Source organism: Trichechus manatus, unplaced genomic scaffold (assembly GCF_000243295.1).
Source record: "Trichechus manatus latirostris isolate Lorelei unplaced genomic scaffold, TriManLat1.0 scaffold00223, whole genome shotgun sequence".
Classification (NCBI taxonomy): Eukaryota; Metazoa; Chordata; class Mammalia; order Sirenia; family Trichechidae; genus Trichechus; species Trichechus manatus.
The window spans coordinates 2,558,138-2,584,890 of record NW_004444159.1 but is presented as its reverse complement, the minus strand read 5'-3'; the positions used below and the strand labels follow the sequence as shown (position 1 = coordinate 2,584,890).

The following is a 26,753-nucleotide window of genomic DNA, read 5'->3' as shown; positions in this document are numbered from 1 at the left end:
TACCTGGAAAAGTCTCAGATGATACACACACATTTTTTAAAAAATACATTCTTTAATACTCCATGGGCTTTACCAACCATCAAAAACTTACCTCTGTTTCATAGTTAGCTCTCAGATCACGCAGGTTAAAGCTACTCTCTTTATTCAGTGTTTCCTCAGCATCACTGTATACACTTTCCTTATAGAAGAAGCTTTCAGGTTGAGTAGGATTGCGGGCAGGTCCCCTGGCACTACTTTTAGCCAGTGAATTTTCCATGAAATTCAGCTTATCTCCACAGCAGCGGATTAGAGGTGGACTTCTAGAAGATTCACTGACAGACTCATTAGCAGGTTGGTCTTTATTTGTGGAAATGCTAATTCCCACAGGACTGTCTTCCTTAAACAAATTTTTCTTTATACTGCTGTCTTTTTCATAATTACACATATGACTTTGTAATTCTGGCTTCTCTGTGTAATGTAAGCCTTCCATGGAATTTTGATTTGTTGTAATTTCATCATTAAAGGCTTCTGCCCAATGAAATTTGCAAATGGGTTCAAACTGTTTCAAAGAAGAAATGCTGGTGTCACTTGGCTGAATTAGTACATTCTGTGAGTACTTTTCAATGTTGATATCTTATTAGAAACAGGAAAAAGGAAATAAGAATTAGTGGACTATAAATTTATGTGTTAACAGCTATGTTTAAGAAATAAACTGTTGGAGCCCTTTGAGAATTATATATTATTTCAACTTTGTTCGTTCTATGGATTGTGACATAGATTTTTTTTCCTAGCAAAAAAACAAAACAACTTTTTACATAGGGGAAAGGAGGCCCCAAATGACTGCTACAAAAAAAACTTGTTACGTCACTCACATCAAATATCATTAACACAAATTCTAAGATATCTTCAAAACTCTTTTGATGTACTGTAATTTTTAAATGTTTTCACTTTAAAATGTGTCAAAAATATACCAAAACGAAGAATAATGTAATAGCAAAAATGAATAAACTCATTTGGGTATTGTTATGATTCCTGTTTTCCAGACAAAACTGAGACGTAAGTGAAGTGAAGTCACTAAGGTTACAGAGCTGGTAAGGAATGTAGCTGGGATTCTAGAATACTACTTCTAACGGCTAAGCAATTCTGCCTCTCAATATGACAAATTACCCAGACTTAATACGTGTTTTAAAAAATCAGAAGCAAAGAAGTCAAAACGTAAAGAAATAAAATGATGTAAAAGTAATGAATGATGCTCACCTTCTATTTAACGCTCCTCCGTTTCCCCTCCCAAAGAAAAATCAATGTATTGAAGTCCATATTTTTCTACTCTTATTACTCATTTAGGTACCCTAAATAAAACATAACAAGTTCCCAGGCTTTCTCATTTCATGATACCCTTAATGTCTCAGTAGATTTTTCACAACACCCCTTGGCTAAAAAAAAAAAAAAACTCTAACAGTTCCACTTATTAAGTAGGTAAGCTCAAACAACTTAGTATTTGTCCTAACAACCTTGTAGCTGTTTGAAAATACACATAAAGTAAAAGAAAAACAGAATATTTTGTTCCATTCTTAAATAACCACATTTATTTACTACTTGGATGTGCATTGCTGGACACTGAACAATATCCCACACCTTGAAATAACATTTGACAACGCCATCCTCATTTTTTGTTCCATATTGATTTTCACGTGGCCTTGCTTTTTATCACAGAAACCACCAAAAACCCAGTTTTGCGAAGACATGATATCATGGAAAGGAATGTAATGCAGTTTAATATTGAAATAGTGAACCACCTAGAGCTAGTACTTTGTGGGGTCCAACCGATGTCCAAGTATCACTGTTTCCCTCACATTTAAAAATATCCCACAAAACTCCTCTTGAGTTTGCTGTAGTACCTGGGCAAACCATGGATATGTAGTATACTTTTATGCTTAAAATTTTATATAAATAGGATCATACTATATACATCCACATGAAAATATTTATTGCATTCAAAATTATGTTTTTGTGACTTAGCCACATAGATCTAGTGCATTCTAATGGAGAACTATACTTTATTTCCTTTATGTTAGATATTTAGGCTGTTTTGAATTTCACTATTAAAAACAACACTGTAGTGAGTGTCCTTATACATGTTTTCTTGTACATTAATGTAAACATTTTTATGTAGGCCCCAAATATACCTAGAAGTATAATTGCTGGATTATAGAAAATAGATATTTTCAATGTAACTAGATTTTGCAGTTACTCTCCAAAGTGGTTGTACCAATTCTTAATCTTACCAGTAGCAGAAGAGTTCCTTTGCTCTACATCCCTTCAACACATGTCAAACTGATGCATATGAAGAAGTATTTTATTGTAGTATTTTTCAAGTTCATCCTTTCATGTACTTAATGGTGTTGCAGGTTTCCTTTTCTGTGATCTGCCTGTTATATGCTTTCGCTGCTTTTCTATTGGGTTATCTTTTTTCTTACTGATTTGGAGTTATTGTGTGTATCAATCCTTTGTCAACTACATATGTATTGCATATAATATCTTCTCTCAGTCTGTGGCTTGCTATTTTTACTTTGCTGATTATATTTTGGTCACACTAAGTTTTTTTAAAATTATTACTGTACTTTAAATGAAGGTTTACGGAATAGTTTCTCATTATAGTACACATATTGTTTTATGACAATGGTTAACAACCCCACGACATGTCAACACTGTCCCTTCTCAACCTTGGGTTCCCCATTACCAGCTTTCCTGTCTCCTCCTGCCTTCTAGTCCTTGTCCCTGGGCTGGTGTGCCCCATTAGTCCCGTTGTATTTTATGGGCGTGTCTAATCTTTGGCTGAAGGGTGAACCTCGAGAGTGACTTCATTATTGAGCTAAAAGGGTGTCTGGGGGCCATACTCTCAGTTTCTCTGGTCTCTGTCAGACCAGTAAGTCTGGTCTTTTTTAGTGAGTTAGAATTTTGTTCTACATTCTTCTCCAGCTCTGTCTGGGACCCTCTGATACAGAAGTTTTTTTTTAATGTAGTCAAACATATAAATCTTTTCCTTTATATTTTGTCCTTTTTATGTCTTAAGAAATCTTTCTCTTCCCTGTTGTCATATTTTCTTTTAGAAGTTTCGCAGTTCACATTTAGGCCTTTAACCCATGTTGGACTTATTTATACATCTGGTGTGGGGTAAGGTTCTAACTGTTTCCTTTATTTGGAGAGCCAACTGTCAGCACCATTTAATGAATAATGCATTCTTCACTGATTTACAATGACATCTCTATCAAATACCAAGTGTCCATAAAGATATGTGGGTCTATTTTTAGACTGTATTCTTTCTATTATACTACTTTATTTACTCTTCTGCTATACTAAACCAAAACCAAACCTATTGCCGCCAAGGCAATTCTAACTCATAGCAACTCTTTAGGATAGAGTAGAACTGCCCCACTGAGTTTCTAAGGCTGTCAGAATCAACTCGACGGCAGCGAGTTTGGATTTGGTTTGGTTAATCTTTATAGAAGCAGACTGCCACATCTTTCTGCCATGGAGCGGTTGCTGAGTTCAAACCGCTGACCTTTCGGTTAGCAGCCAAGCTCTTTACTACTGCGCCAGCAGGGCTCCTTTCTGCTATACAAGTAGACCCCGACTTAAGATGTATTCAAGTTATGATGAACCGCACTCACTACCGTCCATTTTTGTTCTTTGGTACATCTTATCTTTAGTAATATGTACTACATACAATGCTGCAGTATGTAATTTGCTGATGTTATCATTCTCAGATGTATCACGCACAGATGTTCAATTTTATGATTTGCTGTTCAAAACACTGCTGTGTTTTGAAATGAAAACTTAAAAAAAAAAAAAAGAGGTATTCGACTTACATCAGAATCGACTTAAGGTGGAGTTCTCAGAATGGAAACCTGTCCTAAGTTGGGGACTACCTTACTTTGTTGGGTGTGCTGTTGATTTTGACTCATTGTGACCCTATACTACATTGTTATGATTACTATAGATCTATAATGAATCTTATCTGGTAGGGTAAATCTCCACATCTTTTTCAAAATTGTCTTGGGTATTTTTTTCAAGCTCTTTTAATTTCCAAACGGGAATGTTAGGATCAATTTCCTAAGGAAATTTCATTAATTCATAAATTTGAGGCAAAATGACACCTTTACAGTCTTGAACATGAAATATTTGCTTTTTATGTCCTCTGGGAAGGTTTTATCATTTTTTTTCCTATAGAAATCTTAAACACCTTTGATTATTTTAAGTACCCTTGTTGTGTTTCTGATAACAGTTATCAGTTTTAAAATTACTTTTTCTAATTGGTTGTTGCTTGCACATTGGTATGCTATTGATTCTTTTGTATTCATCTTTATCCAGCATTCTTCTAAACTTTATTAGTTCCAGTAGCTTATCTGTAGGGTCTTACAAATTTTCTATGTAGACAATCATGTTATTTAGAAATAATCACTATTTCTTCTCTTCCTTTCTAATGCTCATACTATCTATTTTTCTGATACCTGCATGTATTGAATTCCGTGATTTTAATAAGACTTGTGGAGATAAAAACAGCCCTTATTGCATAAAATTGTTTGTGGATTAACTGAGGTAATATATATAGCGTTTAGCACAATGCCTGGCTATTATTGTTATTACCATGTTGCTGATGCTGGGTATCATCAAGTCGAATCCGACTCATAGCAACCCATGTGACGGAGTAGAACTGCCCCATAAGGTTTTCTTGGGTATACTCTTTACAAAAGCAGATCACCGGGCCTGTCTTCTGCGGAGCTGCTGAGTGGGTTCAAACCTCTAACCTTTCGATTAGCAACTGAGTGCCTAAATGTTGCACCACCAGAGCTCCTTGTCATTACCATAATACACAAAATTTTTAGGTATTCTGTTTTGCATATTGCCAAAAGAGATACTCACCACCTATCAAATTGCCTAGTGTGTTACAAATATCTTCAGAAAGTGTTAATTCAGACTCATTTTCCACTTTTACATTCTTTATTTCATTCTGTATTAATAATAAAACAAGGCATTAATATTAATACTTAAACATTATCATAAGCTTCTTCTAAAGGTGTATGTACATTGCTAAGTAATTTTTCTGTTAGAATTTTTTGTTGCACAGAAATAGTATGCTTTCTAGTATCCTTCCTCACTGCATATTTGAGCTCCCTTTTAATAAAATCATGCTAACAGTCACAATACAAAACGACAAAATGAAACAAGTATCTGGTTATTTTAATATTTTGTTTTTTCAGTAAGTGATATCACGTGACTATAAAAATTGTGTGAGGCTCTGTGGGAGAAAAGACTATAATCAGAGAGATAAATAATAGTATATCTGTTACTGATAATTCTTTGGTGTTTGTTAAATTTGGTCTAAATGGCATTATGGTGGTTATGATTCTCGTCTTTTAGCATTGAGGATATATAAGACAGGGTTCCAGTAATAAGATGAAATCTGATTCCACTAAGTGGGAATTTATAAAAATTCATGTGGGGCTTATTCTCAAGGTTACCTAAAGATGAAAGGGTTTATTAAGTAAATTAATGGTATAAATAAGACAGTGAGGAAAATATTTAAAGTGCTTAAGAAAAACATTGGCTAAATCATTAAGTGGACCTAAATGATGCTCAAAAAAATATTAAAGTCACTGACTATAAACCTCTACTCGATAAAGCTTTTAAAGCATTGTCCTATTCACTGAATGTACCTGAAAGTAATAAAAACTGATTATATAACAATTTTACTTAGACTTGTTAATTCAGGCCATTTCTCCTAACTAGATAAAAATGTATAAAGAATAATATACTTGAAAAATAAAACAGTATTATTCACATGCATTAATGTGTTTTACACAAACTCCTTGGGACTCCACTACTCATAGAATTTCAGAGATCATTTCTAAGTCTAATCTTCTGTGATTTTATTATTTTTAACTAAAATATGCACTTTTGCTCCTTTGATCTATATATTTATTATAAAGAAAAATATTCAGTACATAGTATTTTGGAGCCTGATTAACACAGTAATATTATGGTCAAAACAATTTTTTTTAATGAAAATAGTTTTTTTATAAGAATTTTAAAGATTGTTTAAAAAAAAAGTGAAAGCAAAACCACTCAAAAGCCCACTACAGTGAGAACCAATGTGATCATTCTTCCATGTGAAAAAATACATATCCATATTATCACATTTAAGGTTACATATCCTCTGTACATATGTACAATAATTTAACTAGCCCCCTACTGATGAAAATTTAGGTTGTTTCCAATCTTTGGTTATTAAGAACAGCTCTAAAAACATACTTTTATGTATACTTTCTACAGGTAGAATTGCTAAATTAAAAAAAGGTATAAACTCTTGATTTCCTATCACTAAACAGCCCACTAGGAAGGTTATTCCAATTTATAGGGGAACCATAATAAGCTGCCAATTTTTGTCCATTTTTGACTTACGAACTGCAATTTTATAGGGTTTGTTGTTATTAGCTGCCGCCAAGTTGGCCCTGGACTCATGGCGACCCTATGCAAAATGGAATGAAATGATGCCTGGTCCTGCGCTGTCCTCATGATCAGTTGTCGATCAGTCTGTCTTGGTATGGAAGCACCACTGAAACTTGTTCGCATCATAGCAACATGCAAGCCTCCACTTAGACTGGCAGATGGGTGGTGGTTACGTTTGAGGCACACTGGTTGGTAATCGATCCTGGATCTCTTATTTCTGGCATGGAAGGTGAGAATTCTATTCTATTATTTCTCTTAACTCTTGCTAATAAGTGTCAAATAGAGCAACATTCATGAAGATCTTGGGACATTAAAATCTCTTTTGTGAGAAAGGGCACTAGGAATTTTAATGAAACAGGAGGGGAGTCAATTATAGGCAGGGTGTTGTCAACATCATTATGAATGACATGAGTCATTTATATACTGACATAGTGGAAGATATACTGGATCAGGCATCAAGCCTCTTGGGCTTTCATTCTTCGTGACTGAGTTGTGACCCTGTCCCCTGGCTGCCCTCTTGGGACTTCATGAGAAGATCTTTTTTTTTTTTTAAAGAGAGAATCACTTTTAACAATCCTTAAAATTCTACCTTTCTTTGTACACTAATGGCACTGGGAAAAACAGACCTTCTATGCTCCCCCCCTCTTTATTCCTCCATTGGAAATTCTTTTATTGTTCTTTGTATATTGAAGAAATTTTCATATGGAAGACAACATGAATGCTGAATGCATCTGTAGATCCCAGAATTTATGAACAATGCACACCTGAGGCAAGTCTGAAGTGGTACTGCTGGTTTCCATGCAGAATGGAGAATCTGGGTAAGCTAAGTCTTGAGAAAAACAGCTGACATTCATAGCATCTGCTTCTGACATGCTTTCTAATTTTTCTTGAGAAGTGTCCATTTCAAAATGTACAGGATCTGAAGGTGATGAACAAAATTGTTGATAGTCCTTGTTCCTAAATGTTAATAAGGCAGGCCTCTTTAAAAAATAGTTTTAGTACCTATTAGTATATGCAAACAAAAACCTATTTTCCCCATCCTTCTTCATGTTAAGAAAGCAGCAGTTTACAGGCCCTAATTTTAAAATGTCATTTGTCAAGTTATTGGAGAAATTAAAAATTTTAGTCTGAGTATACCATGGTAACCATGGTAGTAAATACTGCTTTGGACAAAAACAAGTTAATTCCCTAAAAGGCTTGAAACCCAGATGGTGAAGGGATCCCTAAGTTATTTAATCAAAAACTACATATAGAATATCATCAGAGATCCATTGCTGTTTTTTGGTGCTGTCAAGTCGATTTTCAACTTATAGTGACCCCATGCAATAGAACAGAACTGCCCTGTAGAGTTTTCTAGGCTGTCATCTTTATGAGAGCAGATCACCAGGTCTTCCTCCCACAGAGTGGTTGAGGGGGTTCAAACCGCTAAGCGAACTCTTAACCACTGCGCTACCAGGGCTCCTTTAGGTTCCATAAAACACTATTTCTATTTACTTGATATTTTGTATCTGAACACCTCATTATCAAGTCAAACCCAACACTGAAAATTAGTTTTCCCTCCTCTTTTCCTATTCTGTCAGGCACTTGGGCTTGAAAATTTGGAGACGGCTGTCGTTGGCATCTGTCTCCATCTATTGAATTGACAGGACTTGGTAACTGAATAGCATCATCCATGGCTATTCAGTTATCAAGTCCTGTCAATTTCTCCTTTTCAAATTTCATCGTGACCTCCTCAGGTCTGCCAGGGGATGGGAATGGAAAAGATGTCCAATCGTACTGAGTCCGTATTCTTCTGCTTGACTTTCTAGGCCTTTCATAACCTGGACCCGCAATACCTACCCAGTACTCTCTCCTACTTCAGTTAGTTAAGGCTCATTTCCCTGTAGTACATCATGCTCCTTATCACTGCAGTAATCTGCCCTGGCATGTTTCTCTCCTCCTGAAATATTCTCACCCATCCGAGTTCTTATTCATCTATTTCTTTGAATTCCTACGTCTTCAGTCTCTAAATATGTATCTCACAATTCAGCACTTACTCGTTTACTGTTTTCATCTTCACCACTGTTTCGAGTGTTAGTATTTACAAATTATAAGCACTTTGAGTCTATTCATTTTTCAATACTACCTACAGCGAACAAACCAGTGTTGCCCACACAGTAAACAGGGACTGAATAAACCTGCACTCCAACAATTTGTTATATCCTCTTCATCTGTATCACTACCCATTGGCCTGGATTAGTTACTCAATTTGTTGAAAGTTGTTTTCAAATCTATGGCATCATTTGGTAAAACATAAAAGTCAATGAGCCAAGCAATCTAGTCAGGACTGATGAAAGGTCCAAGTTTATGCCTGCCTTTTGCCTCCCTTCTGGATACTTAAAAGTCACTGGGTTGTGGGGAAGGAGACCTGAAAAACCCCCGTTGTATTTTCCAAATGCAACAGGAAAGGATCTTATTTCTTAAATTTTTTGTGAATCCAGAATTTCTATACACTTTTACAAATTTGTTCACTTCTTAGATGGCACTGCACAATCTTTTTATTTTTTTTTAAGTTAAGCTTACTTTTTCCACCTCTAATTTCTGTTCTTACCAGCTTTCTCGTTCGATTTAAAAACATTTATCCAAATGTTTGGGTAGATATTCCAGAAGTTCTAAAGCTGTTTTAAGATAGCTTTAAAATGTCACCGGAGTTACTGGCAAAATTCTAGTATTTTTGTTTGTAAATTTTTTCAATCATAGGACTGGATTAACTTCTAACGCACTTATCACATTCTCCCCTGAAAACAGCGCACTGAACTTTTAAGCCGCAAAGGTGTTCTCACTTCCAGGCTCCATATAGTTTCTTGGATCTACAATAAGGATTTCGTGCTTTCTCCTTCCACACTGGGTTTTGTGGGAGGGAGAACACTTCTCAACCTTTTCCACGGATGGCTTTTAAAAACTCGCAGTTGGGATCCTGGCGCATTGGAACGAGCCTGCTGTGACGTCCGCCCAAGCACAGCCAATCTTGTCCGGGAGAGGCGCTTGTCAGGCTCCGACGCCCTCCGGCCGCGTCCCCGCGGGCGACGCCTCCCGCAGAGTTCTGAGTTCTGTGGGTACGACCCCACAGACCGAACAACCCGTGGACTATTGTTCGCGTCTTTCTGCAGGAGGAAACACAAAGTGGGGAGCAGAAACGAAGGGCCAGCACAGGTTTAGCTTAGCCAAGGGACTCAGTACGTCAACTAACTCTGGACCATGCAGCTCTCCCACACGGTCGGGAGCGAACTCCTGCTACTTAGCCCGGCTCAGGGGTGGGACTTCCGGTTGGAAGGGCTTCCTGGAGGTCGTCCTTCCGGTAGGGGTGGGGCTTCCGGTAGGGGTGGGGCTTCCGGTAGGGGTGGGGCTTCCGGTAGGAGCGGGTTAGGGTACCCGGGCGGTGGGTCCCCGGTTCTCACAGCACGTGGTGTGCGCGGTTGGTGTAGAGACTTCTGGAAGGTGTGAGAGGCGAGGAGCCTCGGAGAGGTCGTTGGATCGGCAGCCGGAGAAGCCGTCCCTGTGCTGTTCCTCTTCCAGCGTAGGCCGAGCGGCCTCCGGTATTGCTGGGGGCTCGCGCATTTCAGTCATGGACTACCGGCGGCTGTTGATGAGCCGAGTCGTCCCGGGGCAGTTCGACGACGCGGATTCCTCTGACAGGTAGACACATTGGCTTTGTTCAGATTCTGCTGTCTGCTCCTCCGCCCCTTGACGGGAGTTGACTCTTTTGTGGGTTAGAGGGGAGACTCAAGGCCTCTCACAGCCAGGTCTTTCGTCCCTGTTTACGGCAGGGTTAATGAAAGCCACTTGCTAAGTGGGTCCAGGGTTTCCAGGTTGGTAAGCATCGTTGAGAGGCAGAGTTGGAGATCCACCCCCCCACAAAAAAAAATACAAAACAAACCAAGCCCATTGCCGCCGAGTCGATTCTAACTCATAGCGACCGTATAGGACAGGGTAGAGCTGCTCCATAGGGTTTCCAAGGAGCGCCTAGTAGATTCGAACTGCTGACCTTTGGATGGGGGTTGGGAAACGTAGGCTTTTGTGCTTTAACTACAATCAGCGTTCAACAAATAATAATTGAACACCTGCTGTGTACCAAGACCTGTCCTGGACGCTGAGGATAGTGATGAACAAGAAAACCAAGTCCGCGTCGTCGTGGAACTTTACCTCCTACTTGGGGGCGGGGGATGAAATGTGAGGAGAGGCAAGTACGTAGAGATTTTACAAAACCAGATTAGGGTATACACTATGAATAAATCGCATAGGTTGGTATACTAAATAATGGCTGAATGAATGGTCAGAGGAGGAGTAAATCCGAATCTCAGTGACAAAAAGGAGTTAACCGTGGGAAGAGCAGAGTGAACAGCATTTCAGGCAGAGGAGACAGCAAGTGCAGAGGCCCAACTGTGAGATCCCTGTTGTTGTGAAAGGAATATCAAGAAGCCAGAGTGGTAAGGAGTCTTTGAGTGGTGCAAAGGTTAATGCAGGTGGCTGCTAACTGAAACGTTGGAGGTTCAAGTCCACCCAGAGGCACCTCAGAAGAAAGGCCTGGTGGTCTACTTTTGAAAAATCAGCCATGGAAAATCCTATGCCTCTGAAACTTACCTGAGATAATCTTTAAACCTTAAACCAAAAAATATCACCCGAAATCTTAAAACCAAATTATACTCTTTAAAGGACTGTCTATGTGGGATCAAATTGACAACAGCAACTTGAAAGATTAGGTAGGAACCTTAGAGGGCAGTGAGTTTATGTTAATGGAGGAGGAACAAGTCAGAGAAGGAGGATGAGAATGGTTGCACAACTTGAAGAATGTAATCGATGTCACTGAATTGTACATGTAGAAATGGTTGAATTGGTGTGTGCTTTGCTGTGTACATTCTCAATAGCAACAACAACAGAATAAACAAACCGTATGGGGCAGTTCTTTTGTTTCATGGGGTTGCTATGAGTTGGAATCAATGGCACCCAGTAACCCAACATTCTTTTCTCTTAATTTATATAGTGACTGAAAAGACTTTGTTTAGAAAATGTTTTGTGTATATCTTTCTACCACTAAATATGAGTGCAGAGGTGTCTTGAATATTTTTTTAACACCAATATCTAGTACCTAAAAGATGTCCAATAAAGGATTATTAAATGCAGAAAAAAAGAGAGAAAACCTTATGGAGGACAGTTCTATTGACACTTATGGGGTTGCCAAGAGTTGGAGTCCACTCGATGGCAGCTGGTGGTAGTTGTGGTAAAGTGTCTAGAGCACAGTGGAGGTTGTTGAGATGATTGGTAGGCAATGCAAGAGGAGTAGGAAGAGGCTGGATTATGTAGAGCCTCACAAGTGATAATAAGGAGTTTAGACATAGAAAGCTGTAGGAAGGATTTTAGCAGGGAAATGACATGATCTAATTTATGATTTGAAGGAATTGTTCTACAGTGTAGAGAGTGGTGATGGAAGGCAAGAATGGAAGCAGAGACCAGTTCAAAGGTAATAAAGTAATCTGGTTCAAAGATGATGTTAGCTAGGGCCATAGGGATATGTTTTTGGAGGTAGAGGTGACAAGGTTTGGCAGTAGACTAGATGTGAGGTGCTTAAAAACAAAATGAAACATTTTATAGTTATTTTGGAATTCCAAAGAAATGATTTTTACTTCATTCATAAGAATTCATTACATGTAATTTTATTAATCCCTTGGGGACTTTTTTTGAATAAATATATGTGGACTGCTTTTATGTGTCATATCTAAGTGTTGTCACATCTGGTGGTGTTAGTGACCATTGTGTCGATTCTGGCTCATGGTGACCCCATGTGTTACAGAGTAGAACTGCTTATCTTAATGGAAGCAGGTCACCAGGCTTTTGCTTCCACAGTACCACTGGGTGAGTTTGAACTGCCAACCTTTAGGTTCACAGTCGAGTGCAGGAATATATTGGTAAACAAGACAAGCATCCTTGTCGATACAGAACTTACTGTAGCAGGGAAGCATATTAAAATTAGACGAATTAATTTGCTAGAATTGTGTAAGTGCTATAAAGGAGAATAGGGAAGACTTCCCTGAGCAAGTAAGCTGACACTGGAAGCTTGAGTATGGTTTAGCCAGAAAAATGGAAAGGCATTCCAGATTTAGTTTACAGCTCTGCAGACAAAGTCCTTAGGGAAGAAATTAAGTGGACAGAAGCAGCACAGCCAGTGTGGCTGGTGAGTGGTTAATGGTAATAAGAGTGCACTGGTTTACCATCCACCACTGCATATTGTGAGGATGAACCAGTGGCCCTCCACCAGGGCAATCTACCCTGAGGGGACTTCACAATCTTGAGACATTTTTAGTTGTCACAACTGGCTACTGGTGTCTGGTAGGTAGAGGCCAGGGATGCTGCTGAATACCCTAAAACGTACAAGACAATCTCCCACAAAGAATTATCTGGCCAAGACTGAGAAACTTTGGTACAAACAAAGTTATAACTATAATATGCCACTCTAAGTTATCGGCAATTGAAGGATAGATTTATGGATTATGTTCATGAAATCCTAGTAAATAGCAGGTGTTTAATGATTATTTGTTCTCATCTTACTCATACCCGTGGAGATTTGGAGCCTTTTGAGACATGACTAATTAATAAGTTGGCATTGACAACTGACTTTACTTAAATTCACGCCTGTTTGTAAGCTGATAGTGCATATTATCAGTTGCTTTATATGGCTTCTTTTCATAGTCTGTATGTGAGAGGTCAAAACTGGTCCCACCTCGATTGAATTTGACCTGCAGACATATTTTGTTTGGTATGCAAAGTGTTTTATAAAAATTGACTATACCAGTGTGTTTTAAATGGGAGATTTTACACAAAAATCCAGATTTCTGGCTTCACTGGGAAAAATAAGGCCTGGTGATGCTGGATCTGAATTCTCAAATGGCAAAGAAAAAAAGATGCTATTAGTTGTACTGTCTTTACCCTGAGCCTGTTCTCTCATTTTGACAATCCCCACTTCTCTTTTTGTCTTAAATCTAGCCTACTTCACTCATTTTTAGTGCTTGTGCCCTGCATTCACCATTCCTTCCCTCATGAACAAGGGTGATTCAGAGTTCTTTGTGTAACATAATGAAATCTTGATAAAGCTCCTTTTGTTGCAAGGTGGAGTTGAGTTCAAGATAAGGCTGCTTTAGACTTATTCCTAAATTTTATCAGAAAGATCCCCCCTCTTAAAACAGCTCTGTGAATGATTTTCCTAGAGTTGAGTTTTAGTGTACATATCAGAGTCAGTACATTGATCAGAGAAAATAAAAATATAAATTCATTGAGGAGAAGCAGATTTAACACTTGATGTACTCCTTCCCTAGTAGGACTTGGATGTAGAGACTAAGCAAACAACTGTAACAGAATTATAAAAAACGAGAGTTTGGTATAAAGAAGATTGAGCTTATTGGGAGATAATGTTGTAAGGGAACCTTTTAGATTTATCGGTATTATATCTTAAATAACTGTATATATGAGTTCAATTAGAGTATGTGTAAACATGCCAAAACATTGTTATTTCTAGTGAAAACATAGACTTTAAGACAATCAAAGAGGAAGATGGTGTTCCACTTGAAGACCTTCTAAATAAGGGTGAAGATGAGATAGAAGAGGAGGAGGAGGAGGATTATGATGACGATGATGATTGGGACTGGGACGATGGAGTTGGGAAACTCACAAAGGGTTATGCATCCAATAGAGGGAATAACCCACAGGTATTTTATAAATGGTCCTATACATCTTTAGGTTGTCTGTTATGTCTTTTTTTTCTTTAAAGATTTTCATTGAGGACTTCTCATTGATGTGGTTCTGGAGTGAGTAACTGAAAGATTTTCCGCAGATTTTATTGTCCTGTAGCTCCAGCCTTTATTGCTTTTTATTCTTTGTCCTTTCTGTATTTCTGATAATTTCCTGAGTGTGGACTCTTTCCATATCAATTAATTAAAAAGGTTATTTAAGGTGTAATAAAATTAAGAGCTTAAAAATGTATAGGAAAAGACACAGGCAGTTTACTACAAATGGTTGAGAAGCATGAGAAAAGGTTCAAGCTCATTAGTTATTAAAGAAATGCAGATTGAATGTGTAGAGATAACCTTTTTTTTCCTATCTATGAAACTGACAACAACACAAAATAATATAATTGATCAAGTAAATAAGTACAATGTGATAAAAGGTTGTAAACCCCTTGACTCAGCAATTCTTGTCAGAGTGTGTTACGACTTAATTACAAGAATGGTCATCCAGTATTGTTCATGGTGGAGGAACATTGGAAACAACTCAATGTCCCAACAGTGGCAAATTGGTTAAATCTACTATGAGACTGATCACACAGTGGGATATTACAGTCATAAAACATGTTGCAGTTGAAGACTTAATGACACAGACATATATTCATGATCTGTCATCTACCATGCACAAAAAACCAGTAACCAAACCACATAGAGGCTAATCGTGTCAGAGGTTTGCACAGCCAGAGGAGTGTTATGGTACATCTTCCTGGAGCATAAAGATTAATGAAAGATACGGAGGAGAAAAATCACTGATATTCCCTTGATTTTAAAACAGCTTTGTCATGGACTAGAATGCATGAATTTTAAAAATAATTTCACACTAAATTGTGGTCTTGTTTTAGTAAGCCCTCCATTGATTTCTTGGGGAGAATGAGTAATTTCAACATGAAGTATAATCCCTTTTAAAAAAAAAAAAGCTAGAAAAAAGACTGGAAGTATGTATGTTTAAATGTTAACTAATTGTGTGCTGGGATTATAGGTGATTAAAATTTTTTTTGCCCGTGTTTTCTACCATGAACGTATATTAATTTTAGGAATATTTTACAAGTTACATTTAATACAAATTTTTTAAAAGTTTTGTACAAAAAAGAAAGAACTCAGCCTCAGAGTTCCATGTGGAGATAACAGGATTGAATCAGTAGTTGTTTTAGGTCCTTTTTACTTACGGGTTCTGATGTTGTCTCCACTTCTATTTTTGCCATTATTTTGTCTGTGCATAGCACTAGTCTAAGTGCTGAAGCCTTGATCTTACTCTTTCCCTTTCACATACTAGGTCCAAAGTAAAATTCTTAGAACCAGTTTAATGTTGGTCTTAACTCTTTATTATACACTTGGAGGAGGGGTGTAAATGAGCATTCTTTGTTTTAAATCTATAAACCAGTCAAATTAGAAAAACATTTAATTTTAACTTGTTATTTATAATAATGAGGAACACACTGTAGATAAGTACAAATCCTCTTATGCCCGCTCTGTGTTCTAGCCAGTAACTTCAAACTACTCCTATTTCAAATGCCTTTTTTAAAAAAATCTTAAGCAAATTTGATTGACTCTTAAACCTTTCCTAGGGTACTCCTAAATATTGATGCTTTAATAGCTAAATATAAACGAAGGGGAAAAAAATGCGATGATAAACCTTAGGTTTTTATTTACAGCTGCTGCTTTGGCCTCTGTAACTCTGTAATTTCTTTAGGCAAATCGACAGACTTCTAACTACAGTTCTGCCAAAATGTCTACTCCAGCAGACAAGGTCTTACGGAAATTTGAGAATAAAATTAATCTAGGTGAGTTTATAAAATACATTACCTTCCGGGGCTGTGAAAATTCTTAAAAAACCATGAAGTATTAAAAAATTTCATTATATTTAGAAATGAATATATTCAAATGTTGCTGACTGAATAATCATACTTAGAGAAAATAAACTTTTAGTGATTTAGAAAAGTGACTTCAAGGAAGGAAAGACTTTATGCTTTTATAGTTCTGTTTTCTCACCTGTTGTAGGAGTATGAAGTAACAGATACCCATTCAAGTTATTGTCTATTTTGTATTAAATTTTGTAGTAGTATGTTGAAAATAGTAGAATATAGCTATATTTTGTTTTACGAGAGATTTTTATGTAGGCGTGAGCTGTTAACATGGAGAATCAGAATGTTGATTTGAACCCCTATTCTTTGAAAAATCCAAGGTCATCTTTCTCTTCTTGTATATCTAGACTCCTTGTAAACCTAGCACAGTGACTTACACGCGTTATCAACAAATGATGAGTTCATGAGTACAAGTATTTTAGGTTCTTCATTGCCTATCAGAAACCTATAATTTGAAATGACACTGATGTTTTTAGAATTAAATTTGGAATTCAGGCAGTCATTATCTATATTGGTTGTACAAAATTTTAACAAGTGTCTGAAATTTAATGTATGCAGATATACTATTTTTCAGGGATTTGTTCTAGATTTCTATGGCTCAAAAATTACAAATGTAGTGATGAAAGTAACACAGGCAACACTTATTAAGAAAATACACGTTTGTGCCTTCAAAATGTTAAAAAAATTATTAATAAAATAAATCTGGTTTATAATTTAAAAAATACAGAAAAGAAGGAAGAGGGGTGAAGGATCCTGTTATTCAGAGAGTCTGTTAATGTCTTTTTGTGTTACATATTGCTTATACTTTTCTTTTTTTTTTTAGATAAGCTAAATGTTACTGATTCTGTCATAAATAAAGTCACTGAAAAGTCTAGACAAAAGGAAGCAGATATGTAAGTAATATTTTAACTATAAAACATGGCCCACAGGTAGCTATTCTAGGCAAATCAAGTAGCATCTTGATCATAATTCTTTTGCAAGGGATGTTCATTTGTATTCTTAAATCAATTCTTTTTTGTTTTTTAGCTTAAGTACCTCTGCCCTTGTAAGTTGAAAATATTAAATGAATCTTCTTAAGAAATACACAGTAAGATTGTAATCTTAGGAAATTCAAGAATGTGCTTTCATGAGGATAATAGTGTGTGGATTTCATTTTTAAACTAAAATGTTACAGTGTAAAGCTCCTTTTTTGAATTTGTTAAAAATTGTCCCCTTCCACAAAGTAGTTTTAAAAACTCAAGGGAAGACTAAAACTAAATGATAATATAACTTAGAAGTGTTTCCATTTATACTTCTGTTCTCTAAGACATTAACAGTATATTACAGAAAATTAAGATCATGTAACTAGCAGCGTTAGAACTGAAGTTAAAAGCTAATTTTCTTCTGATTTATTGCTATGTCCAAGAGATACCAGCTTTTAAAGAAACGCCATAGTAATTTGTTATTTCACTGAAGCTTCTGTTTGAATTGATTGTACTGTGTTACAATCTATTTATTACCAAGATTGTTAACCTAGTGAGTGAGCTGAAGCTAATCAGAGTCTGCATTTTGATGCCAGACTCAGAAACAATCATGAAATGATTACAAAACTTTCTGTAGAAAGTGACTAAAGAAAAAGCCTTATGGATGACTGTAATTCCACGCGGATAGAAGATGGATCATTAGTGATCTGACGGACAGTACAGATGGACTCCAGCATAGTTCACTTCACCCCAGCAGCTCTTTTACTTATTGTTTCTGGAATATCTCATGTTTGCTGGACAGAAATTTCTTTTCCTACTGCAAATATGCTCCTTTTTGCCCCAGGGAGTTGAATTGTTTATTAAGGGGAAATGAGTCATGAAATCTGTTATCAGACTACCTGCTTAGGGATTTGGGGGATGATTTACATTTAGAAGCTTTCTATTTTGACTTCTCTCACTGACTACTGAACATGTGAACTGTACTTCTTTGTTTTTTGGTTAGGTATCGCATCAAAGATAAGGCAGACAGAGCAACTGTAGAACAGGTACAACTGAAATGTGTTGCAAGCTCTTATTTTAAATCAGCATTTGGTTTTCTCTTTAAATAGTTTGCTTTCATCCTTCTTGTTTAGTATATGTTAGCTGAAATTACTCCTATATAAAATTGCTCCTGTTTATAGTTTTGAGTTCATAGTTCTGCATTTTGCTTTAATATGACTATCAGTAGGTAAATTAGAGTGATCCTGTGAAAACACCATGCAGTGCTTTCTCTTTCTCAGGGGAAGCAAAAAAGTTATCTGCCTAGGAATCTTATCTCTAAGTAAGGTCTGCAGGAATTTTGTGAGCTTTCCCAGAAGATAGTGTGTCTGCCACAAATGGGGAGGCAGGGACGCGCAAAGGGTCATGAGGAGAGGTAAAGCCCTTCAAATTTCCAATTAGAAATCTTTTTCTTTGTTTACAAATTATGCTTGTTTTATTTCTGTTCAAGAATGAGGGGCAATTGGCCCCTGATTATCCCACAGAAAATCCCAGGTGGAGTAAACTTTATGAATCAGTTCTACTCTACGTGCATGGGGTCACCATGAGTCAGAATCGACTCGATGGCAACTAATAACAGTTGGCCCACGTGTCAAGGATTGTGATTGGACGTTAGCATTGGCTCAGATTTTTTTTTAGACCTTTTAAAAAATGTTTATTTTTCATTGAAAAAGGCATTGAGAATACTCACATATATATATATTTTATGTAAATTAATTTTTTAAAAAATTATTGTAGTTTAAATGAAGGTTTATAGAACACGCTAGCTTCTCATTAAACAGTACACATATTGTTTTGTGACATTGGTTAGCAACCCCACGATACGTCAAGACTCCCCATTCTCGACTTTGGGTTCCCTATTACCAGTTTTCCTGTCCCCTCCTGCCTTCTAGTCCTTGCCCATCGGCTGATATGCCCATTTAGTCTCGTTTTGTTTTATGGGCCTTGGCCCAGATTTTTAATGTGAAGAAAATGATAAAAAGGGTCAGAACATTGGTATTGCTGCCTCTCTCCCTCTCCCCCACTCATACACATGTGGACAACCATGCATTTTGGAATAGTAACCTCTTCAACCTGTAGATCCTTGGTTTAAGGCACAAGCACCCCTTCTGTCACAATCCCCAAAACAGTAGCATCTAGCCAGAACCCCCAGAGCCATTTGAGCAATTGAATCATTCCACCTATAGTCAGGAGCAGAGTGGGGCCTGTGTCTTCATTGACCTCTAATTTATTTATTTTGTGGGATTTCTTTTTATGACTAAAAATGAGTATAGTCTCGCTCAGAGATAAGGCAGCCTTAATTTTTTAAAGATCTTAAAATAGGCAGGAAATCCTTTTTCTCTTCTAAATTTTAATTTCGAATGATGAAGTGCATATGCTGAGTTTTAAGCTGTCTTTTAAAAATAAATACTTTTCTATAAGTTTACCTATTGTATTTCCCTCTTTCCCGCTTTTATTTTAAGCCACTTAGGTACATCGTTCCTTCCTATGCTGCTAAAATACATAACTACCAGTTTTTGCAGGAGTGCAGTCTCTACCCAGATCCCTGTACCCAACTAGCTTACTTCCCCTCTTCACCTGTCCCATAGAGAAGGGATGGTGATGATTTCTATTTAGTCACCACCTTTTTATTCCTTTCTAGTTGCAATGGTTGTAGTTTGGTTTTTAGTCGACACTCTTCCAAGGTTGTTGGGTTATATTAATTTTAGGTTTCTGACATGATCACAGCCACCTCCTTGAAGGATAGACCATAAAGTATAGTTCGTTTTGGCCAGTTCACACTCTCCTCTGTCCGTGGGCTGAGCCACATAGAGCTACTGCTGGTGTCTGTTACAGTTGCAGGCAAAATAAGTAGCTGCCTCTGGGTCAGGAATGGACAACATCAGGCTTTAAATGTGTTGCCTTCTGTTTCTTACAAAGGATCCTTTTTACTACAGATTGACTACTCTGGCTTTGAAGACCCTTACTAAGACTTAATCATCTATAGCAAGGGTCAGCAACCTTTTTCTATAAAGGCCAAACAGCCAATATTTTATGCTCTGCGGGCCACATATAGTCTCCATTGCACGTTCTTCTTTTTCTCTTTTACAACCTTTTAAAAATGTAAAAGCCATTTTTTGCTTGCAGGCTGTACAAAAACAGGCTGTAGCCTGGATTTGGCCCGCAGGCTGTAGTGTGCTGACCCCAGGTTCAGAGCTGCCTGTCCAGTGTGGCAGCCACCGGCTGCATGTGGCTATTGAGCACTTGGAGTGTGACAAGTTCGAATTGAGACGTGCTATAAGTGTAAAATACATACTGGACTTTATAGAGTTACTGTGAAAAGCAGAATGTAAAGTATCTTGTTAATAACTTTTTACACTGATTATACATTGAAGTGATAATTTTTTAGATACATTGGTTTAAGTAAAATATATTAAAATTAATTTTACCTATTTCTTCTTACTTTTTTTCATATGGTGACTAGAAAATTTAAAATTACTTATGTGGCTTGCATTATATTTTTGTTAGCTAAAATTGGCCTAGAGTTGATTTCTGCCTCCCTTGGACTTGGTAGCCTTTGGTTTCCATGACTGAATGAGCTTACTGGGTGGTTGTCTCTTTGGTTCCTTTGACCTCCACCTACATTTTATTGGCTGAAAGTCAGATAGCACCATCAGAGTGACTTGGTGAGCCAAGCAGGATGTGTAGTGCAGCTGAGCTCACAGTTCACTGATTGTCAAATGCTTTAATGAGAAATAATTTGGTCCCATCTTTCTGACCCTTTCATTGTACGCATTTCTTTTCTAGGTGCTGGATCCCAGAACGCGGATGATTTTATTCAAGATGTTGACTAGAGGCATCATATCAGAGATCAATGGCTGTATCAGCACAGGAAAAGAAGTGAGTTTTTCTTTGGATGACTGAATGTTTCCACGTTAGTTTTCTCAATTCAGATACCAAATGGAACTAAGGCACTTAGTGAATGAGTTGTGCCTTTAAGGAAAAAAGGGGGCAGAAACTCTAATCGAGTCCCAGTGGTTTAAGACAGTGTTTCTGCAAATAGTTTTATCAATGCTTATGGCTAGGTAGAAAGTTTTGCACCATTACTATATTGGATCATTGAGCCTAACTAGTTGTGCCCAACACTTAGTTTAGATGAGCATGTTAATGTAAGCCCGAGTCCTAATCAGAAAGTTACTAATGGAAGCAGGGGGCTTATTGTCTTATATCTAAGAGTGTCTTTACCGTTTTTTTCCTTATGTGCAGATATGGTGAAAGACAGACGTGGTTTTTAATTAGCAGCTAACCCTATGAGACGCAATTCTCAGTGAAATTCAATTTATAAATCACTAGATGTAAGGAGCCCTGGTGGTGCAGTGGTTAAAGCAATCAACTGCTAATCAAAAGGTCAATGGTTCGAAACCATCAGCGGCTCCTTGGGAGGAAGATGTGACATTCTGCTTTTGTAGAGATTTACAGCCTTCGGAACCCTATGGGATTGCTATGAGTCTGAATGGACTTGACGGCGGTGGGTTTTTGTGGGTAAATGTAAGAGTGTCTTCAAATATTCTCTGTGTATTTCAGATATAAAAAAGGGATGCAACCGCTTCTCACATATAAATTTAAATTGGATTTTATTGTATATGTAAATTGGTGATATCTTTGTTACACCTTTTGGTATGGTGTTTCATATTTTAATTCTTATCTTTAAAAGATAATGGCATTCCTTATTATGTTCTTTCGTTCGCTATTAAGCTAGTACCTAGGAACAGGGAAAGCACTTTTTTTCTTTTAAGGAAAAGTTTGGCAGAGGAGGAAGGTGATAATTTTAAAGATTTAGAGCAGATTAAGATAGTAGAACTTGGATTAGAATTCCTGAATCTCTGGAGATCCAGGCACTTGAGCCTTCTCCCACTAATGCAATTCAAGGAGAGGCCACTGAGTGCCTTCTCTGTGCCAGCCCTGGGAGACATTGGGAAGGAAATAGAAATGAAGAGCTCCCTTCTCTTTAAGGAGTTTGTAATCTTACGATAAGTTAAATAATTGCAGAAAACAGAACAGCCAGATGAGACCTGTTGCTTTGTCAGGTAAGAGGTCAGATTTTAATGATACTGATTTACGATACGCCTATTAACACTTTATTATGTTTTTATAGAGTTAGTATAGGGTAATGGTTCCTTTGGGATTTAGGGGCCAGGCAGCTCTGGGTTTGAATTCTACCTTTACTGTTTCCTAGCAGTGTGATTTTGGGTATGCCATTTAACTCATTCACTCTACCTCAGTTTCCATTTCTGTAAAATGGGGACATTGATGGTTCCTATGCATTGAGTTCTTACGAGATTTAAGTAACTGTGAAGTTTTTAGCATCGTATACGACACAGTATATGGTCAGAAACAGTCAGCTGCCATTTTATTATTAGCCCTAGGATCTTGGCACTGGCTTTTGTGGTTAGAATTAAATGGATTAAAAAGTTAAATACTGTTTGTAGTTATTTAACACAAACTTAATTTTCTTTATTTTTGATTTGAAATAGGCTAATGTATACCATGCTAGCACAACTAATGGAGAGAACAGAGCAATCAAAATTTATAAAACTTCTATTTTGGTGTTCAAAGATCGGGATAAGTATGTAAGTGGGGAATTCAGGTGAGCTCAGATTTTTTTCCAGTTGGTTTAATTTCTATTGCCTAAACAATTAAAATAGAATAATGGAATGGTTGAAATAACAAATATTTTTCTTGTCCAAGATTTCGTCATGGCTATTGTAAAGGAAATCCCAGAAAAATGGTGAAAACTTGGGCAGAAAAAGAAATGAGAAACTTAATCAGGTGACTGTCCGGGGCATGTGTGTGTCTGTGCTGTACCTGTACTTTGATGTCAACCGTTTCCTACCTAGAGACCCCAGTGTGGTTCTGCCCAAGTGCAGAACTCAGTAGGGCCAGTCAGTTCCACGGGTCTGCTGCAGTTAGCAGGAGAAGCACATTTCTGGACACATAGGACCTACCTTGTCTTCTCCATTCTCAGAAGCCATTCCTGAAGAATTCTGCCATGGCTCACATTTATTCAGTAAGGCAAACTCATTTAAAGAGTCCTGTAAGTCGTGTTACAATGTTTGGAGTTTTTACTGACTAATAAGGAACTCTGTTACAGGATTTTAAGCAGGGAAGTAACATAGCTGGTGATGATGATGTGTCACTGTTTAATTGTTATTGGAGTTCTAGACAAATTTTGTTAGATCCTAAACTTTTGTTTGTCATAGTTTGCTTTTCTGATTTCAGCCCGGTTTTGGACACGTTTATATCCACTGACACCGTTGTATTGGATAAAAACCTCTTAACCTAGCTGAGATCAAGTTTCCTCAATTTTTTGAAGTTTTTTTTTCTTTGAAAATGTCTTTTAACTTTTTAAATGTTGTACACATGTGATATACATTGAATTTTTAGTATTGATCTACTGATGAAATGCTACTTATTTTGAAAGTATTTCTGGAATCTTTTTGTGTGCAATTAGCTATTAGTTTTGAGTCCAACTACTTTTATTGAGTATTTTTTAGGCTGATCAACTCATAACATAACTGCAGACATATCTGCTATATTTCATTGATTCTGAGATGCACATTTTATCACAGTTTAATATCTTTGGAATTGGATTGGGTGTTATAGGCTATGGGATGAAATAGTTTAATCGCCCACCTTTTGTCGTTTTTGGTGGTACGTAATGGTGCTCCTTAAAATCACTGATGACTTAACGAAATACAGTAATGCAGTTGAGAGGCCTTGGTACCATTTCCTAACAGCAATGTCAACGGTAGCTGTTGTAATTTGTTTTAGATGCTGTTTCAACTTCTTAGTTACCCTTTTATCTGTTACAATATGACAGGCTAAACACAGCAGAGGTACCATGTCCAGAACCTATAATGCTAAGAAGTCATGTTCTTATCATGGGTTTCATTGGAAAAGATGACATGTAAGTATGTGGAGGACTTAAGAATTCTATGTTTGGAACTGAATTATCCAATATATTAGTACTTCCCACTCAAATAGCTCCTTTCATCTTGGAATTTATTTATTTTTATTTTTTTTAGTGAATTTTCCCCACTTCTTAGTGCATAAGTGTTATCAGTTTAGTCTACCATTTTTAGTCTCAGAGTACTTGAGAATAACAAAGATAACATTTTTTGAGGAATGGGTTATACAGTAAACTGGGAAAGCACCTGTTTTCGACAGCCTTTTACAATGGCATATCTGTAGTGAGACATTGTACTACGCACAGTTCACATGATGAGTTGTAGACATGCATGTAACAATCTAATACAGAGCAAGGAAACTTGTTCTGGATCACTTTATCTTAGTTGTTCATTTTATTTCTATTCAAGGCCTGCACCACTCTTGAAAAATGTCCAGTTATCAGAATCCAAGGCTCGGGAGTTGTACCTGCAGGTTATTCAATACATGAGAAGAATGTATCAGGATGCCCGACTTGTCCATGCGGATCTCAGTGAGTTTAACATGCTGTAAGTGTGTACTGTCCCTTGGGAACCTCCAGTAGTTGTTTTGTGTTCTTTAAAAATATAAACAAAATCCCAGTCCAAAAAGTCATACTAATTCTCAAGTTTTGGCGTTGGCTTCCACACAGTAATAGTATAAGACGTGGTCTCTGCCTTCAGTGACCTGATTGACCACTTTGGTCATTAACAGAGTTAATGGACTTGGAAACTTTCTCAATCTCCAAGTCTTGTTAGTCAAGGTAGCCTCTTCTCATTATCACTTTGGCCATTTTATAAATTATTTCCCTTGTCTGTAAGAATAAAAAAATTTTTTAACACAAAAAGTAGGAAAGTAGTATTATCATTTCCGTGTAGTCCCCTCATCTCTGATCCACAAGGTACCACAATGGAGGGGTGTACATCATTGATGTTTCTCAGTCCGTGGAGCACGACCACCCACATGCCTTGGAATTCTTGAGAAAAGACTGTGCCAATGTCAATGGTGAGTGGAAAGTGGAATTTTCTAACTGCTTGCTTGTGTGTGTTCTATTCTCAGCTAAGCGTTTGGTGTCAGACCTTAGCACTAGGTCATTAGGTGCAGCGATACTTCAACCGTTTGCTAGGAGGTGGTATATTTTTATTTCTTTATTTCGCTTAAAGTAGTTGGAATAAATAACCTTTTCCCTCATAAAGCTATCATTAAGATATTTCTTTCCGACAGATTTTTTTTTGAAGCACAATGTTGCTGTGATGACCGTGCGGGAGCTCTTTGAATTTGTCACAGATCCATCAATTACACGTGAGAACATGGACGCTTACCTCTCAAAGGTTAGTTGGGAAAGGCTAGCAAGGGAAAAAACAGAAAATAGCAGTAGTAATTTCCATTTATGTAGCACTTCTGAGGAACTCAAATAACTAGGCATAAATTTTATTCATTTTAACAGCTTCTTAAGACCCTTTCCTTCTGATTTCACAGGCGGAGAATCAAAACTAATAGTAAACAGCCTGTGGTAAAGCCAGGTGTCTTGACTTTAATCATCTGTCAAGGTTACATAGACTGTTCAAGTTTGTAACTGTTTATTAAGAAACCTGCTGGCTTTTTGGTCATGAATTCCTTTCCTTTGTTTCTCAAAGATGTGTCTGAAGCAGAATTGTGACCACATGATATCTTTGCCCCTAGACAGGTTTTCTGGTTTTTTCATACCTTTCATATTTTTCCTTTCCCTGGAATGCCTTCCCATTTCCACCTTGGTTCAGTTTTTCTCTGCCTGGTGAACTTTATAGCTCAGTTCAGAAAGCTTTCTTGAGGGGAAATAGACAGAAATCATTGTTTCCACAGGTATATTTTCATATTACATAATAATAAAAAAAAATAGTGGGCCCTGGTGGCACAGTGGTTAAAGCGCTTGGCTGCTAACCGAAAGGTTGGTGGTTGGAATCCACCAGCAGCTCCACAGAAGATGTGGCAGTCTGCTTGTATAAAGATTTACAGCCTTAGAAACCCTATGATGCAGTTCTCCTCTATCCTGTAGGGTTGCTATGAGTCCTCATCAACTTGATGACAGTGGGCTTGATTTTTTTTTTTTATATTTTAAATTGTCTTTTTTTATTTTTTCCCATACAAAAATTTATACATACATTGTTATGTGACTGTAATTGCTCTCCCCATACTGTGAGAGCACACTCCTACTTTCCACCCCTGATTCCCCATGTCCATTCAGCCAGCTGCTAACCTTCTCTGCCTTCCCATCTCACCTCCAGACAGATGCTGCCCTTTAGTCTCTTGTATCTACTTGAGCTAAGAGGCACACTCCTCACGAGTATCACTTTATGTCCCAGAATCCAGTCCAATCCCTGTCTGAAGAGTTGGCTTCGGAAATTGTTTTAGTTCTGGGCTGACAGAAAATCCAGAGGCTTTGCCTTCTGGGGTTCCTCCAGTCTCAGTCAGACCATTATGCCTGGTCTTCTTACTAGAATTTGAGTTCTGCACCCCACCTTTCTCCTGCTCCATCAGGGACTCTGTGTTGTGTTCTCTGTCAGGGTGGTCATTGGTGGTAGCCAGGCACCATCTAGTTCTTCTGGTCTCAGGCTGATGAAGTCTCTGGTTTATGTGGCCCTTTCTGT

The 26,753-nt window shown here is 37.4% G+C and overlaps 2 protein-coding genes across 3 annotated transcripts in view; one reads left to right on the top strand and one right to left on the bottom strand.

Moving 5' to 3' along the window:
* CAGE1 (cancer antigen 1) overlaps positions 1 to 9,106 on the bottom strand; it is a 76,872-nt gene extending 67,766 nt beyond the window's left edge. Inside the window, 4 exon segments of the mRNA XM_023742910.1 lie at positions 92 to 612; positions 7,254 to 7,374; positions 7,376 to 7,454; positions 9,081 to 9,106. Coding sequence (XP_023598678.1) covers positions 92 to 612; positions 7,254 to 7,374; positions 7,376 to 7,454; positions 9,081 to 9,106 — 747 coding nt within the window.
* A 767-nt stretch (positions 9,107 to 9,873) lies between these two features.
* RIOK1 (RIO kinase 1) overlaps positions 9,874 to 26,753 on the top strand; it is a 33,576-nt gene continuing 16,696 nt past the window's right edge. Inside the window, exons 1-12 of one of the 2 annotated variants that reach the window (XM_004388942.2) lie at positions 9,874 to 10,164; positions 14,036 to 14,225; positions 15,991 to 16,081; positions 16,986 to 17,055; positions 18,128 to 18,170; positions 20,950 to 21,042; positions 22,677 to 22,789; positions 22,891 to 22,971; positions 24,023 to 24,109; positions 24,519 to 24,656; positions 25,028 to 25,131; positions 25,351 to 25,457. In XM_004388942.2, coding sequence (XP_004388999.1) covers positions 10,094 to 10,164; positions 14,036 to 14,225; positions 15,991 to 16,081; positions 16,986 to 17,055; positions 18,128 to 18,170; positions 20,950 to 21,042; positions 22,677 to 22,789; positions 22,891 to 22,971; positions 24,023 to 24,109; positions 24,519 to 24,656; positions 25,028 to 25,131; positions 25,351 to 25,457 — 1,188 coding nt within the window. In that variant the 5' untranslated portion in view covers positions 9,874 to 10,093. Of the gene's footprint in view, positions 10,165 to 11,916; positions 11,987 to 14,035; positions 14,226 to 15,990; positions 16,082 to 16,985; positions 17,056 to 18,127; positions 18,171 to 20,949; positions 21,043 to 22,676; positions 22,790 to 22,890; positions 22,972 to 24,022; positions 24,110 to 24,518; positions 24,657 to 25,027; positions 25,132 to 25,350; positions 25,458 to 26,753 lie in introns of those variants that run through there. The other variant, XM_023742906.1, reaches the window with a different exon arrangement.